The sequence below is a fragment of the Agrilus planipennis genome, unplaced genomic scaffold (genome assembly GCF_000699045.2).
Source record: "Agrilus planipennis isolate EAB-ADULT unplaced genomic scaffold, Apla_2.0 scaffold20, whole genome shotgun sequence".
NCBI lineage: Eukaryota > Metazoa > Arthropoda > Insecta > Coleoptera > Buprestidae > Agrilus > Agrilus planipennis.
Genome location: NW_020439516.1, coordinates 141,244 through 155,093, shown reverse-complemented (window position 1 = coordinate 155,093; position 13,850 = coordinate 141,244). Strand labels below are relative to the sequence as shown.

The 13,850-nt window shown below is 31.2% G+C and overlaps 3 protein-coding genes across 6 annotated transcripts; 1 reads left to right on the top strand and 2 right to left on the bottom strand.

Annotated features, from left to right (window-relative positions):
• Positions 1-394: 394 nt before the first annotated feature.
• LOC112903969 (eukaryotic translation initiation factor 5-like) lies at positions 395-5,582 on the bottom strand. Of its 3 annotated transcripts, XM_025979280.1 has the most exons (7): positions 5,337-5,582; positions 5,048-5,178; positions 2,190-2,280; positions 1,922-2,130; positions 1,655-1,866; positions 1,283-1,595; positions 395-1,212 (listed from the first exon to the last, which is right to left on the bottom strand). In XM_025979280.1, the coding sequence occupies exons 4-7, from the start codon at positions 1,994-1,996 to the stop codon at positions 448-450; spliced, it is 1,365 nt and encodes a 454-aa protein (XP_025835065.1). In that variant the 5' UTR covers positions 1,997-2,130; positions 2,190-2,280; positions 5,048-5,178; positions 5,337-5,582; the 3' UTR covers positions 395-447. The 3 variants fall into 3 exon arrangements, with proteins under 3 accessions (XP_025835065.1, XP_025835067.1, XP_025835066.1); XM_025979282.1 differs by lacking the exons at positions 5,048-5,178; positions 5,337-5,582 and adding an exon at positions 3,810-3,912; XM_025979281.1 differs by lacking the exons at positions 5,048-5,178; positions 5,337-5,582 and adding an exon at positions 2,811-3,108.
• A 413-nt stretch (positions 5,583-5,995) lies between these two features.
• Positions 5,996-7,392, top strand: LOC108738482 (zinc finger protein 622). The gene is made up of 4 exons (XM_018471910.2): positions 5,996-6,640; positions 6,716-6,909; positions 6,977-7,182; positions 7,241-7,392. Exons 1-4 carry the CDS (start codon positions 6,082-6,084, stop codon positions 7,350-7,352), a joined length of 1,071 nt encoding a protein of 356 aa, XP_018327412.1. The 5' UTR covers positions 5,996-6,081; the 3' UTR covers positions 7,353-7,392.
• Positions 7,393-8,616: 1,224 nt separating this feature from the next.
• Positions 8,617-13,431, bottom strand: LOC108738517 (cytochrome P450 4g15-like). Of its 2 annotated transcripts, XM_018471975.2 has the most exons (13): positions 13,322-13,394; positions 13,216-13,261; positions 12,952-13,149; positions 12,765-12,880; positions 12,598-12,688; positions 12,353-12,535; positions 12,203-12,272; positions 11,104-11,230; positions 10,862-11,030; positions 10,603-10,715; positions 10,311-10,548; positions 8,913-9,098; positions 8,617-8,855 (listed from the first exon to the last, which is right to left on the bottom strand). In XM_018471975.2, the coding sequence occupies exons 3-13, from the start codon at positions 13,136-13,138 to the stop codon at positions 8,692-8,694; spliced, it is 1,644 nt and encodes a 547-aa protein (XP_018327477.1). In that variant the 5' UTR covers positions 13,139-13,149; positions 13,216-13,261; positions 13,322-13,394; the 3' UTR covers positions 8,617-8,691. The 2 variants fall into 2 exon arrangements, with proteins under 2 accessions (XP_018327477.1, XP_018327476.1); XM_018471974.1 differs by lacking the exon at positions 13,216-13,261 and having other exon boundaries at positions 13,322-13,431.
• Positions 13,432-13,850: the final 419 nt, after the last annotated feature.

The following is a 13,850-nucleotide window of genomic DNA, read 5'->3' as shown; positions in this document are numbered from 1 at the left end:
TTAGGACTGACAACCTAATGATGATGACGATGATATTAAAAGGATTATTTAAGAACACATTTAGCATTTTTATATATATATCAATAATTATATAATAAGGATAATAACAGTGTGAGCTTTCTCAAGCTGCTATCGGCAGCTCCATTACGTTTCAAAAATTGCAAAAAAGATGTATTTAAAAGTACAACTGAAATAATGCCAGTTTCTGTATTTAGTTTTTTTGTTTAATAAAATGAAGCTGCTTTACATACCAGAAAAAATGGGGATACTCAAGCAATTATGAAATATGTTTAACATAAAAACTATAAAACATCAATATTATATTTTCTACTTTTAAGTTTGGTGCAGTAATACATTTCATAAAAGAAAAATAAGCAACAAGCTTCTATTTTTGATAAAGAGAATTACTGAAATCTATTTCTGCACGTTTTAATTTTGTATAATTATTTAAATGGCATCGATGTCCACATCATCTTCGTCGTCATCTACACCTGCAGGGATTTTAGATGTCTTACTTGTAGGTGCCGGAGCTGCTTTCATCTGCGATACTTGTACGCGATCATTGTATTCAATTTCGACGCCTTCGTCACTTTCGTCTTTACTATCAGACGACTCTTCTTCTTCAGCCTCTTTTAACCATTTGATAAATGGAGCAGCTTTATTATGTATCTCTTGTGAAACATCTTTAGAAACGTATTTTTTCGAAACCTTATCAGCCCACTCGATAATTGCAGGTTCCGTTAGAATATCCATATCATAAAACAGTTTCAATAATCCAGGAACTTTGTTCATTAGAGTGTCGCGATGCATACTTATAACCTGTTCTAATCCACCCATTAAATATTTTTGAGCTTTTTTATCTTCGTGAGTGAAACGTAAGAGGAGTGAATGGTGCTTCTTAACCTGTTGTAAAATGTTTTGATTAAACAACAATTCGGCCAAAATGAGAGTTGCTTTAGATTTAATTTCAAGACGTTCAGCTTCATTCACGAGTTCTTTTTGAGCTTGGGAATTTTCTAAGAGCCCGGCATCACGTTTGGTTTTGACCATTTCATACAACATATCCAACCGTTCTTTTTCAGATTTCTCTAAATCGTCGGTGATAGTGATATTTTTGGCGCCTTCCGTTAAGTCTTGCATTCGTGCTCTTACCGCTTCTTCAGAAATATCCGCTGCCCATTCGGTTCCATCGTCCTCATCGTTTGCAGTGTTCTGTAGAACGGAAACGAATGAATTAAACCACATTTGATACGGACAATTATATAAACTAAGTATAACTTACATCGTTAAATGTTAAATCTGCTGGAGCTTCCAAACCAACTTCTTCGTCACCTTGGGCGTCTCCGTTGTTTGTACCTTGTGAGTCACCATTTACTTTTTTGCTTCGTTTCGTGCGTTTTCCTTCCGTTAGTGACGATCCCTGCACGGCAGGATTCATATTGGGCGGGTTTTTAAGAATGAATGTGTTCAACTTGTGATTTTCTTTTAAAATGCCGTGATAACCGCAAGCTTTACAACCGGTAGATATAGTTCCTCTTTTTGCTGATACAATTAAATCAGTCTCAGGGTTATCACACCCTGGACAAAGCACAAACCTTAAATAAAAATATGTAAAATGCTTACAAATAACAAATCAATTATTGATAAAACATACTTGCGAATAAATCCATCCAATAAATCTTGAAGTTTAATGGCATCATGAGAACCATTGACAATGAAGCGTTCATTTTTGAAATCGAATTGGGTTTGAGCACCCAATTCGCATCCGAAATATTTTGTGGGATAAGTGGGAGGCCTACCCAAAGCTTTTGCAACTTCAGTCATATTTACAATTACCGTCTTGATTCCGTTTCCTTTTCCTTCCACCTATAAAACAGTATCAAAAGTGACACCATTTGCAAACAGATAATATACTTAATACCTTAGCCACGATGCGTGGCATCTTGTAGCGGTAGAAGGCATCGCTAACGCTTCTGTTTATATTGACACTGCCCATGATAAAGAAATGTGCTTATGTCGTGTACCTTTATATATGAAAATAAACTTTTGAAATGCCCTATTGTTGCTTTCAGTCACGTTTCCCTAAAGGGTTGAAGTTTCCGATGCCTATTAGATGAAGATTTGGTGGTCCTAAAAGAGAAAAACAATTAGAGTATAATCAATATTATCGAAACATATTAATTACTTACCTATTACAATGGAGTTCTTGACGCTGCGAAGTCATGCACCTAATGTGCCAATACCCTAAGCTCCCAACTATACTACTTGTTAATGATGTTTCTGTAAAAAAATGAAAGTTTAACTTGTTTAAAATACATTTTTGCTATAAATGTAATTATCGAAAAGCGAATAACTTCTTACACAAACTCAAAAATTATCTCACCAAAAACAATGGTAATCAACCCAGGCTATCTCCCCACATACCTATATCTACCATATACGTATGCACAACATAAAAATAATTCATTCAGTTTATTAAGCTTATTACTATTAATACATATTTAAGAACATTAATAATTAACCATCGATGAAGAAATAATTAATTCCATACACTTACGTATATTTTATAGCTAAATATTCATCGTAATTGATTGTAATTTATTGATTTGTTAAGCACCATGCTTTTTTTATGAAGTTTAAGAACGTTTTTCATATTAAGTGTTGATGTAATATAATTTTAATGGAAAGAAGTCAAATATTTATAATATAAACTGAATAAACAAAATACAAATCAGCGCTTGTCGATGTGAACAATATTAAAGTTTAAAAAAACGAGATTCAAAAATCACACCACATTCATTTCTACTTACTCGGTGAAAACAACTATCAGTTTTCAGTTTCTCTAATTAATAATTATGAACTTATTACAGTATCGGTAATCAAATCCTATTGATCTTGACATGAATATATACATCCCCAAAGGGCAAAAAAGAAAATCATTGGTAAACGATGGATTCACTGATTTACATTGATTACTGTTTCAACCGTCCTATTTCCAATGGTCAGGATCATATGAAAACATTATTTTACAAACGAAAAACTTTACCCGCATTTGGCAGGACATTAATATATTTTTAACTACATTTAATTTACAAAAACGTTTTGACATAAATACGAACTATTAGCCAACTAACACATAATATAATGCAAATGTAACGACAGCTATTTTAGATGAAATTCATTTTCATACCCGTGTAAGACCGGGAAAGAATAGTCTTACCGCTGGTCCCGGCGTGTCGTATGAGGCGACTAATGGTGACATATTTCGAAAATTGGGGTTTGATCAACATTGGCAATGATAAAAAGACTCGAATATATTTAAAAAAAAATTAATTCGAATACTATTCGTTTGTTCACGTCCATCAGCAAAAAATTAAATCGTAATATAGTACATATTTCTAAGTAAACAGTTACTAACAATAAGCTCGTAATTAGTATGAAAAATGAAGTTTGCTTTTTAAAACGAGAATATGACTGCTAACTGCACTTATTGATTATTATGTAGTCGGGTAAATAATACACGTACTTAGATTTATTTAAACGATACTTTAGTTAAAGAAAACCCCACCAATCAATGTAAACTTGGGACATTTTTGATCAAATTCCAACAGAAATGTAATTTCACTTTACTAATTTCAATTTCTGTATTTGACCTCATTGAATTTATTTTTCTTCTCCACTTATAAATTGATATAGGTGTTCTTTGTCTATGATGTGGCGTACCAGCAATTAATGACGTTAAACAATAATATACAATAATGCAAAAATAATTAATTGGGTACCATACATCATCAGAAATTGTATCTTACCATCATCGCAGGAAATGGGCGACAGCATGGAGGCTGAAAAACGCCCCTTTAATTTTTTGAAAACAATAATGAATCAGCGAATACCGAACAAACCGATAAACTTCCTTAAAAAGCTTACACTGATGTTCCTTTCATTGCGCTTGTTAACAACGCTGCGTTGTACTGAACATGTAGGGTCGATCCTTTTGATCAAGCGCATCGCGGTCGCAATATTCGATACTTTTATATGTATCGTTCTTATTCGGTTTATAATAGGTATATACCTTTTTTTTATAAAAATTAACAAAAATTATTTTTATGCTTCACGCAGTACCGACTTTAACTGAAGCAAGGTCACGTGTAAAAGTTTTTATCGACGATGGTTTAATAAAAAAAACTAGTATTTCAATAGATTGCCAGTTTTCTTGTCTTTACTTCTTATTAAATGAATTATTTATTAAAATAGTTTACGTTAGAACAAAAATAGTCACTTGTGATTTTCTTATGAAACAGTTACAAGTCTTACGAAAATTAGGCTATAAGATCCGCAGAAAAAATGTAATTTATGTCTACTTTTCGAAGAAAATAATCCGTCTGAACCACACAGGCGCTATTAATGTTCCATGTTTATTGTAGAAATATTATTATTGTTATATTAATACATCAACGTGAAAACTCCTGGTAGATACGTTTTTTTGGTATTATAAGAGGAGAAAATGAAACCTATATTATTCGAAAGGTACTGTGTCATAAGTGTGCACAAAATAATATACTACTGTATATACGGCCATGAAGGTTTGAATTTAATTTAACTTAATCTATAATTAATGCTGGTTTGCAGCAAATATAATACTTTTTTCTTTATACTAGGTAAGTTAAATTGCCTTAATATTGACTATACGAGGTTTGAGCGCTGTCCAACAATGTAACTAAAATTTTTAAAAATACGCATATATAATAATATTTCATAAATATGGCAACGCCTGAGAATAGATTATGGATGTATAAAATATATAGGCGATCGTGTGTTGTATTTTCTTGTAACGTCTTCAACATAATTGTAAAATAGATTTATCAAAATTGCAGTTAATAACTCAACTTCGTGTATTGATTTATATAAGGATAACTAACAAATTAAAATTGAAGCTAGTGCTGTTGTGTATTAAACACTTGCAGATTGAATTATATACAAAAATAATTGAAATATCGCCTTTTCAAATATAATATTCCAGAATTTTAACTTATAATTTTAATATTACCTTTTGGTCTTTCTAAAGTCATATAAAAAGGTTGCGCCCCTTTGGACGATTCCAACAGCTGCAGAGAATTCTTTTTATTGAGACAGTATTTTAACAATTTCAAAAAAGCACAATGTGCTTTAAGTCCTAATCTGTAAGAAGAAAGAACATTAAAAGCAAAAGTAAATAAAAAAACATCGATAATTATCGGTGTCTTATAACCATGCCTTCGTGCACTATTCTCAAAATGTTTTTTTAAGTTACGTATGCGAATACATGTGTATTTGGTTAATATATTTATATTACTTACTTGGTAATGGAATATTTAGTTAAATATTAGTACTCGAACTCATCGAATATTGGGAATACTGCTTGCATCCAAGTAGAGTAAATATTTAAACATTAAATCTATTGATTAACAATATTGTAAACCCCAATGGTCGATCTTCGTTTTCCTAAGTATGGCTGGTTTTATGGGCTGGTTATGGCCGCATCATAGATTGGCCGCATCAAGTCATACAGTGACACCACGTTGCTTGAAGAACACTTCGAATTTGTTATAGTTCGGTGTAGTGCACGTGTAGTGTCTAGTGTTTAACGTTTTGCTGTTTTCGGTACAGGTGGTGCTGATGTGCTACTAACAATGACGAACAAGGTCATAATGGAGTCGTGAACAATTTCTAACATAGACATATATTAATGGACGTGCTTTAGCCGTAGTCATTGTAATAATTTCTTGTCTCGAAAAGTGAGGGAGATGGCGTACGGTTTCGGACTAATGCTATCTCTTTCATGACACGGTTACGCACTATCGTAAGAGAGATGGATATTGTCCGAAACTTCATTCCATCTTTTTCTTTTGTTGTACCACAATTTTGATCGCTAAGCCCATAGATAATAGATATACAAAGGGTAAGGAATGTCCATTACTTTAAACGTCAATGCAACAAAATAGATCTATGAAAGGGACAAAATAGCATACCTATTATCTATGATAGCATACATTCTAAAGCACATTCCTAGAGCACATTATAAACTTATACTGTGGTTTAAGCATGTCTTCCCCTTTCACATGTGTTGCTTGTGGTGTTGTTTTCAGTGATCCAGAATTACAACGATCGCACTACAAAACTGATTGGCATCGATATAATTTAAAGCGAAAGGTTGCGGAATTGCCTCCCGTATCAAGTGAGGAGTTTGCGAGGAGAGTCTTATTACAACGTAACATCGATCAGCATGAGGAGAATAAAAAGGAATATTGCTTAATTTGCAGAAAAAGCTTCGGGAATAAAAATGCTTTTCTCACTCATAAAAATTCAAAGAAGCATAAGGAAAATGAGAAAAAATACAAACATGATTACAATAATTCATTCAAACAAGAAAATATATCAACAGACAGCATTGAAGAAGAAGAGATAGATTCAGATGAATGGGATGAAGATACAGAAAATCCTATTGATAAAAATAATTGCTTATTTTGTGCACATCATAGTTCTACCCTTTTGAAATGTTTAAAACACATGGCAATAAGCCATTCCTTTTTTATTCCTGATGCAGAGTTTTGTGTAGATTTACTAGGTCTTTTGAGGTATCTTGGAGAAAAAATAATGATTGGTAAGACAAACTGATATGATTATATATACACTGAAAAAAAACTATCTAGAAAGAGATATCAAGTTATTTTTTTAGGCCACATGTGCATATGGTGTAATGAAAAGGGAAAGTCATTCTATGGTGCACAAGCAACTCGACAACATATGATTGACAAAGGACATTGTAAAATGCTTCATGAAGGGGAGACATTAATTGAATATGCAGATTTTTATGATTATTCTTCTTCATATCCTGATGCTGATGAAAAGAATATTGATCATGATGAAGAGGTAAACTTATATTGCAAATATGTGACCCTGAATGTAGAAATATTTAGATATTTAATAAACATTTCAGATCAATATTCCTGAAATAGATGGAACTGATTATCAATTAGCATTGCCATCTGGTAAAGTAATAGGTCATCGTAGTCTTTTGTGCTACTATAAGCAGAAAATTAACCCAAACCTTTCTAAGCAAAGTTATAAAATTAATAAGGGCAAACTCTTAGCTAGTTATAGAATACTGGGTTGGACAGATACTAAAAAGGAAATTACTGTTAGGTAACTATCACTGTCTTGAATAAAAAAAATATGTAACATTTGTTTATTTCTTTTTTAGCAAAGCCAGAGATTTATTATATATGCAAAGGTTGCAGTCAAAGTGGAGAACAAAATTGAGTATAAAAGCCAACAAACTCCAAAAGCACTTCAGAATGCAAGGAAATTTCTAATTTTAAATTATATTTTGCAATAAATAAGTTGATGTTTGATTTTATTTATTTTATATTTGTGTTTGTGGTCAATTTATTAAAAAAAATTAGGTATCTTAATTCACAGAATAATCATCACCTTTTTATCAAAATTTCAACGGCTTAAGATATCGTTAAGATTAAGGGTGAGTCATCATTATGTAATATATGGTGGTATTGAGGTGCTAAGTGATTCAAAGTAATACAAGATGGGGTGTCATTAGACATCGAAGTTCCTTACGCTATTCGACAAATATTAATTATAACTTTTGGCCAAGGTATTTTATAAAAAAAAAAACGGATATCTGACACAGTATTTTGTAAGCGCTATCTGCTCGCAATATTTCAAAATGGCAATTTTAGTACTGTCTTGCTATTACTATCAACCGATTAATTTCGGAAGCTTTTTAAATTGACTCCACATTCATCAGATGGCAGAGTAATCCTTAAACAACAAGAATTCATTAAGTTATATTACAAATTTAATAAAAATCGCCTTTTCCCTAAGCTGGCTCTAAATTCCTTTCTAGCCAAAAATTGCACAAGTTAATACATATCTGTTTTTTGCTTACTACTTAAAGAACGAGTTTATAAAGTATCAGTATAAGTAAAGTCATCAGATGGCAGAGTAATCGAAACTACTTTATAAACTCGTTCTTTAAGTAGTAAGCAAAAAACAGATATGTATTAACTTGTGCAATTTTTGGCTAGAAAGGAATTTAGAGCCAGCTTAGGGAAAAGGCGATTTTTATTAAATTTGTAATATAACTTAATGAATTCTTGTTGTTTAAGGGTTACTCAACACATTGAAAATGTCTTTAAACACTTCCTAATAACTAAAAAAAATTTTGTTTTTTGCGTCGAATGATTTTAAAAATTTATAAACAACGCTGGTTTTTGCTGGTTAGCTCCTTGTCTCCGTAACATGCTATAAGAAACTTTGTTCCAACAAGCCAAAAAGACTAATAATTTTGTTGAAGTTTGGTATAAAGGTTTTTTTAGTGGTGATAAACCAATTTATACAAACCACACACAAGCGTAATGTTTAATACATATAAATGTTTTTTTATTTGAATTATTTTCCTATTTTTAAATAGGAAGTAAAACTTAATGTGCACTTTTATCCAAAAATTAGTCATAAAAATTGATGGCGAAATGTAAAATTGTACAAAAGCAACTGTTTGAGTTATCAGATAGATCTGTTGGAGAAAGGGAAAATTGTGTAGGGCGGTAGACTGGAACAAAGTAAAGATTGGTATTTTTTTATTGTTATACAGTGATCATTTTAACTAACGACAAGATATCACATGTTGCCAATATTCTAGCTTAATCTGTTTTCAATCCTTATTTTGAATCCGTCTGCTCGTTTCAAAATTATATCGCCCTGCAATCGAAAAGCTTTTTCTGATATGTCCGAATATACCTTGTATTTACGCAAAATAGACGATAGTATAATTTTCATTTTAAGCATTGCATATTTTCTCCCTAAAATAAGACAGAAATGTACATTTTTATATATCTTTGCCTGAAGTAGTAACCGACCCACACAACTCCTTGGTCCAGCACTAAACGGAATATAACTGTAATGATGGCGTCCAACGCATTTTTCTGCAAGGAAATTATCGGGATCAAAGACATCTGGATTTTCATACAGTTCAGGTCTGCGATGCAATAAATAAGTACCGATAACTACTGTGGTGCCTTTTGGTAGCACATACCGTTCTGATGCTGAAATATATTATTATTAAGCATATGTCTTTATTGGAAAATACAATGCCTTTTACGAAATGTGAGACAGCTGTTCATGGTACAGCATTGCGTGTTTTCTTTAAGTTAATAGAATAATTGTAAATATGTAGTTAGTAAAAATGTATATACTAGTTCGTGGAGTCGCACTGCCCTTTTCGCAAACGAGTTAGCCATCCAATTATTAACATGGAAATAATGGCGTTTTTACTCAAATATAAACAGCTCGAAAAGAGAAATTTGCAATTATCATTACAAAAAGCATCCTTAGTACCCAATCGATTAATTCGCTATTTTCAATGATACATTCGCTCATTTGAATGTAATAATAAAAATTGGACATTGTTGAATTAGCTTAACAGAAAAGCTATATCTTTTCTAGAGCATATATACAGCAATTAGCCTATATTTTATATATTATTATACTGTAGGAAAAAGGAGACATTGTGGATTAAACGACTCTCAAAAATATTCAGTTAACAAGAATTGCAGCAGTTAATCTTTTTACAAATTTTTCAGTTATTTCACATGGAAAAAATACACACAATAGAAGTAATCCTAAAACGAATATCTCGGTAAGAATCTTATAACCTTAGCATAGAAATTCTGATTTAGATTTTTTTTCCATATTATATGTTTTCAATTTGTAAAAAGATAACGAAGGAACACAGTGCAATTGTTATGATAATATTTAAACTAACATCATTAAATATGCATATTGTATTAATCTATTGAGTACCTACTAAAAATATTTCTAATGGGAGCGCAAAATAAACATTTTAAATTAAACTTTCGGCAAATACGCAATTTTATTTTTTATATTGTGAACTCGTAAACGAAAACACAAGAATTATGCTCTCTCTGTTTGCTCGCGATTAAGACAAGAAGTGCTTTTCATACTGAATCCCAAGCATCTTCGAGCATCTTTAATATTTTTAGCGAGGTGCGACGGTTGACCCAAAGCACTTGGATTCTGGATAAATAGCACATAAAGAACAGAAATTTAGTGTGGCGAAAACTTTTTACTTGGAGGAGGGAGGTTTTAAAAATGAACTTTTTTCCAGCACAAATTTTCTTTTTCAGTAGATAATTAGCATCTTAGTGGAGAACTCTAATTTAACTTTTGTTCGGATTCGCGATAAGGAGGGTGTGGGGCTCAACCCATCTGTATACCTACAATATACCAAATCCTACCTAAACAAACATCCTCTGTTAATTTTCTAGCAATCATGGGCACGGGAGGGTATAGTCGAAGACTTTCCAAAATAACTCTTTCTAGATATTTCATTTGTACTGTGTCTTCGAACGTGGCAGATCGTTCAGAGTCATAAAAAATTGCATTTAATTCTTGAAATACCTTCTCCTGAATAGCTTGATGAATTCCAAGAAGAGACAAGACAAAACTCATTGCAGCAGCAGTTGTATCATGGCCCTAAACATTGCTAATATTAGAAAAATATTGTAAAACAGAAAGAAAGAAGGATACCTCGAACAAAATTGTATCAACTTCTTCATTAATTTCTTCGTCAGTAAATGATCCTGTGTTTGTCAATTTTGTTTCAATTAGCTCTTCAAGAAATGGTCGTCTTTTCTTTTCACCTGTGTGACCGATCATTAATGATTAATAATAACATTTTATTATTTAAATTATTGTTATTTTGTAGTATTACGTACTAACTATTTTACTACAATATAGGAATAATAATAGAAGTACGATAATAGTGTATCTATGTATGTGTTTATACCTATTTCATCAGCTTCATCTAAATCGTCTCTAACTGCACTTCCGAAACTGTAAAAATTTTTGTTCGATCCTTGATCATTAAGGCCGTTGTCACTAATTGAAATCGGTAGAGAGTTTGATTCTCCGGTATTTAATTTTAATGATACACCTTCCGTTTTGAATTTTACAATCTAAAGACGAAAATGAATATTTATTTCTTGTAATAAGTTAAGTTTTGTATGCATAAGTTGGTTGCGCTCGCACCTTATTCCTTAGACTGTGGATGACGTTTATTAAATGAGTCTGCGCTCCAGCCAAAGAGGTCAATTTGAAAATAAAATCATTTTGTAACCAATATTTGTAGTGTCTATTATGAATTATAGTGCAGAGTCTAAAAATTTTAGATACGATTTCATATATAATTGTCGTTAGTTATCCGAATTGATTGATCCAAACCGTTATTAGAAAATAGGGAGAGAAAAGAAAACTTGGTAGGTAGATAGATATACACTCCTACAAGTCCATAACATCTACCGAAAATGTATCATTATTTGATGATTTTAAATGGTGCGACCTATTTTTCTTTATTTTTTTAATATATGTATATACATTAAATTTTACGGAAACGTTTATATGTGTATAGATAAAGAATATTACTATCTGGTTCCAAAAAAGTAAAAGTAAAATTTTTTTTAACGAAAGTGTAAACGCCAAGGCTACTTCTTCGGCATCTCATTATATGTAACTTCATAGATAATAACGTCAAACACTTATTTTTTTAAAACCACAATACCTGGAAATGGTAAAAATAGTTGAATTTTTATACAAGTTGGCACCTTTGTTCTTAAAAAGGAGGTTTTTCGAAAAAATTGCGTTTTTATACTAATTTATGTTAATCACGAAAAGTAATCTTGCAGTAGGTAAGCCATGAAAAATTGACAATCGCTGAAACTTATATCATTTTTTTTATGGCCCCGTAGGTTTGATTTATCCTGTGGTCTTTATTTTCATTCAGAAAACCATTTCAAATTTTAATTTATTGGTTCCTGTGAATACGTTTTTTTTTTGTCAGTGATGTTTTTACTAAAATTTTCTCGTAGAATTATTGAGAACTTGAAAAGTGTTAGGTTTAGAGGTATACCACCCCTATAAACGTTACCTTTCAATTCAAAAAAGTTATTCAAAGAAATAAAAAAAGTGGGTCATTTAGTTAAAATAACGAAGTAAATGCCGCATTTAGTAAATAGGAAATTCCAAATCCTAGCCTTTTCGTTCCCTCTACTTAAATTTCTAATGAACGACTTGGGTCAATCGCTAAGTATGTACATACGTAGATGTATAAAAAACAATAATTTTTACTTACTTTAAGACAGCATTGGCGTAATCAAAGCTCGTGGTTTCATTTTTAGGTTTCTCAATGCCCATTACGGTTTCTATTAGGTACATATATAAGTTCATATTTACAACGTGAATTTTGTGTCAAAATAAATGTATTAAAAGAATATTTACATACCAAGCAATGTGTCTACTGTTACTCTACTCATATAATCGTGAATGTCAAAATTATTACTGATTTCATTTTCTAATCGCTTTACCAAGCTGCTACCATTATTATTAAGCGAATTAATGAACGTTTTTAAAATGTGTATATGAAATGTTGGAGCGATTATTTTTCGATGGTTTTTCCATTTTTCACCTTAAAATTTACGAAAAATATGTAATGATGTAATACTACATTTACTGATTTTATTTACTGACCTCTACTAATAAGCAGTCCATCACCTAACCACGGTTTAAAATACCTGTACTCTTCAGATTTCTGGATATGTGTTTGACTTCCTAAAATAATCTGAAAAATAGGGTGTATTCCACCATTAATTATGATAATCCTACTTAATTTATTCATTAGAATAAAGCAAAAATACCTCTACATCTTCGGGATTAATTATACCAACGTACAACTTATAACCCAGCCATATTCCCACAATAGTGTTATTCTTAAAATCAGTTTTTGATTTATTCAAAACGTATTCGGCAATATCTAAAAATTATTTTTCTGTCGTAAAATGTCGTTCTTTTTTTTCCGATATTTGAGAAACGTTTATCATTTACCATCGGGTTTCATTAAGAGGGCTTCTAAAGCATTTCCGAATAACGGAATGGGTTTCGGCCCTGGCAATTTTCGTCCCAGTCTCACGTATCTCGTAGACTGTTGCCAGTAATGGTACAAAGCAAGGCAAATTAATATAAAACTCAAAGGGTAAAACAACCCTTGTAAAATACTCCAGTTGAGTGACATCGTATATTATTCTTGTAACAAAAGTTAAAAAAGTATGTAATTATTAATTTTTAAATCTACATCTCACTATTACTTACTAATTTTAATTTTAACCAAGATGGTTTTCATGCAAGTATCTACTTTCTATATAAATTTATAAGTATAAATATATTTGAATATAAATTTACAAACAGTTAGACATACCAAGAGAAAGATGAGAAAAACTAAATCCACTAACGACCTTCTTTCATGAAAAGTCGGAAGGTATTGAGAAGGGTGTTTTACTTTTATTTTTCCATTGTGTAAATTTCCTAAATTTGAATTGAATACATAAGATTGTTTACACAATGGAGTCATAAATTATTACCTACTGAAAGTTAACGCCCTTTTAATTACATTTTTATTCGAAACATTAAATCTAAAAACGATTGCATTAGAACAGAAGAAGTAAATGAAAAAAGATGTTCTACACCGGATATATTTTGTAAAGGGAATATTTAAAAGGAGAAATTGATAAATGAAAATGCAACTTTGCTTCACATATCGTCGTTAGAACTTTAATATACATAGTTTTAAATTAAAAAGGCATTAGAAAGTGAATACAAAGTTTATAAATTATTTAAATTAATTCAGTATGTTATACCTATTGATAGTCTGTCATTGACAATGAACTTTAGTTGGATTCGATTGTTTACTTTGACATTGTAACTGATAAATAAAGTCGTAGAATGTC

Excerpts from the sequence above, each read along its gene's own strand:
- LOC108738517 (XM_018471974.1), bottom strand. The coding sequence starts at position 13,138 with ATGTCACTCAACTGGAGTATTTTACAAGGGTTGTTTTACCCTTTGAGT. Across the intron at positions 12,536-12,597 it reads TGGACTGCTTATTAGTAGAG|GTGAAAAATGGAAAAACCAT; the intron begins GTCAGTAAATAA and ends GTAAATTTTAAG. Across the intron at positions 9,099-10,310 it reads AACAGAGGATGTTTGTTTAG|CATCAGAACGGTATGTGCTA; the intron begins GTAGGATTTGGT and ends AATATATTTCAG.
- LOC112903969 (XM_025979280.1), bottom strand. The coding sequence starts at position 1,996 with ATGGGCAGTGTCAATATAAACAGAAGCGTTAGCGATGCCTTCTACCGC. Across the intron at positions 1,867-1,921 it reads TGCCACGCATCGTGGCTAAG|GTGGAAGGAAAAGGAAACGG; the intron begins GTATTAAGTATA and ends ACTGTTTTATAG. Across the intron at positions 1,596-1,654 it reads TTGGATGGATTTATTCGCAA|GTTTGTGCTTTGTCCAGGGT; the intron begins GTATGTTTTATC and ends TTTTTATTTAAG.
- LOC108738482 (XM_018471910.2), top strand. The coding sequence starts at position 6,082 with ATGTCTTCCCCTTTCACATGTGTTGCTTGTGGTGTTGTTTTCAGTGAT. Across the intron at positions 6,641-6,715 it reads TGGAGAAAAAATAATGATTG|GCCACATGTGCATATGGTGT; the intron begins GTAAGACAAACT and ends TTATTTTTTTAG. Across the intron at positions 6,910-6,976 it reads ATATTGATCATGATGAAGAG|ATCAATATTCCTGAAATAGA; the intron begins GTAAACTTATAT and ends TAAACATTTCAG.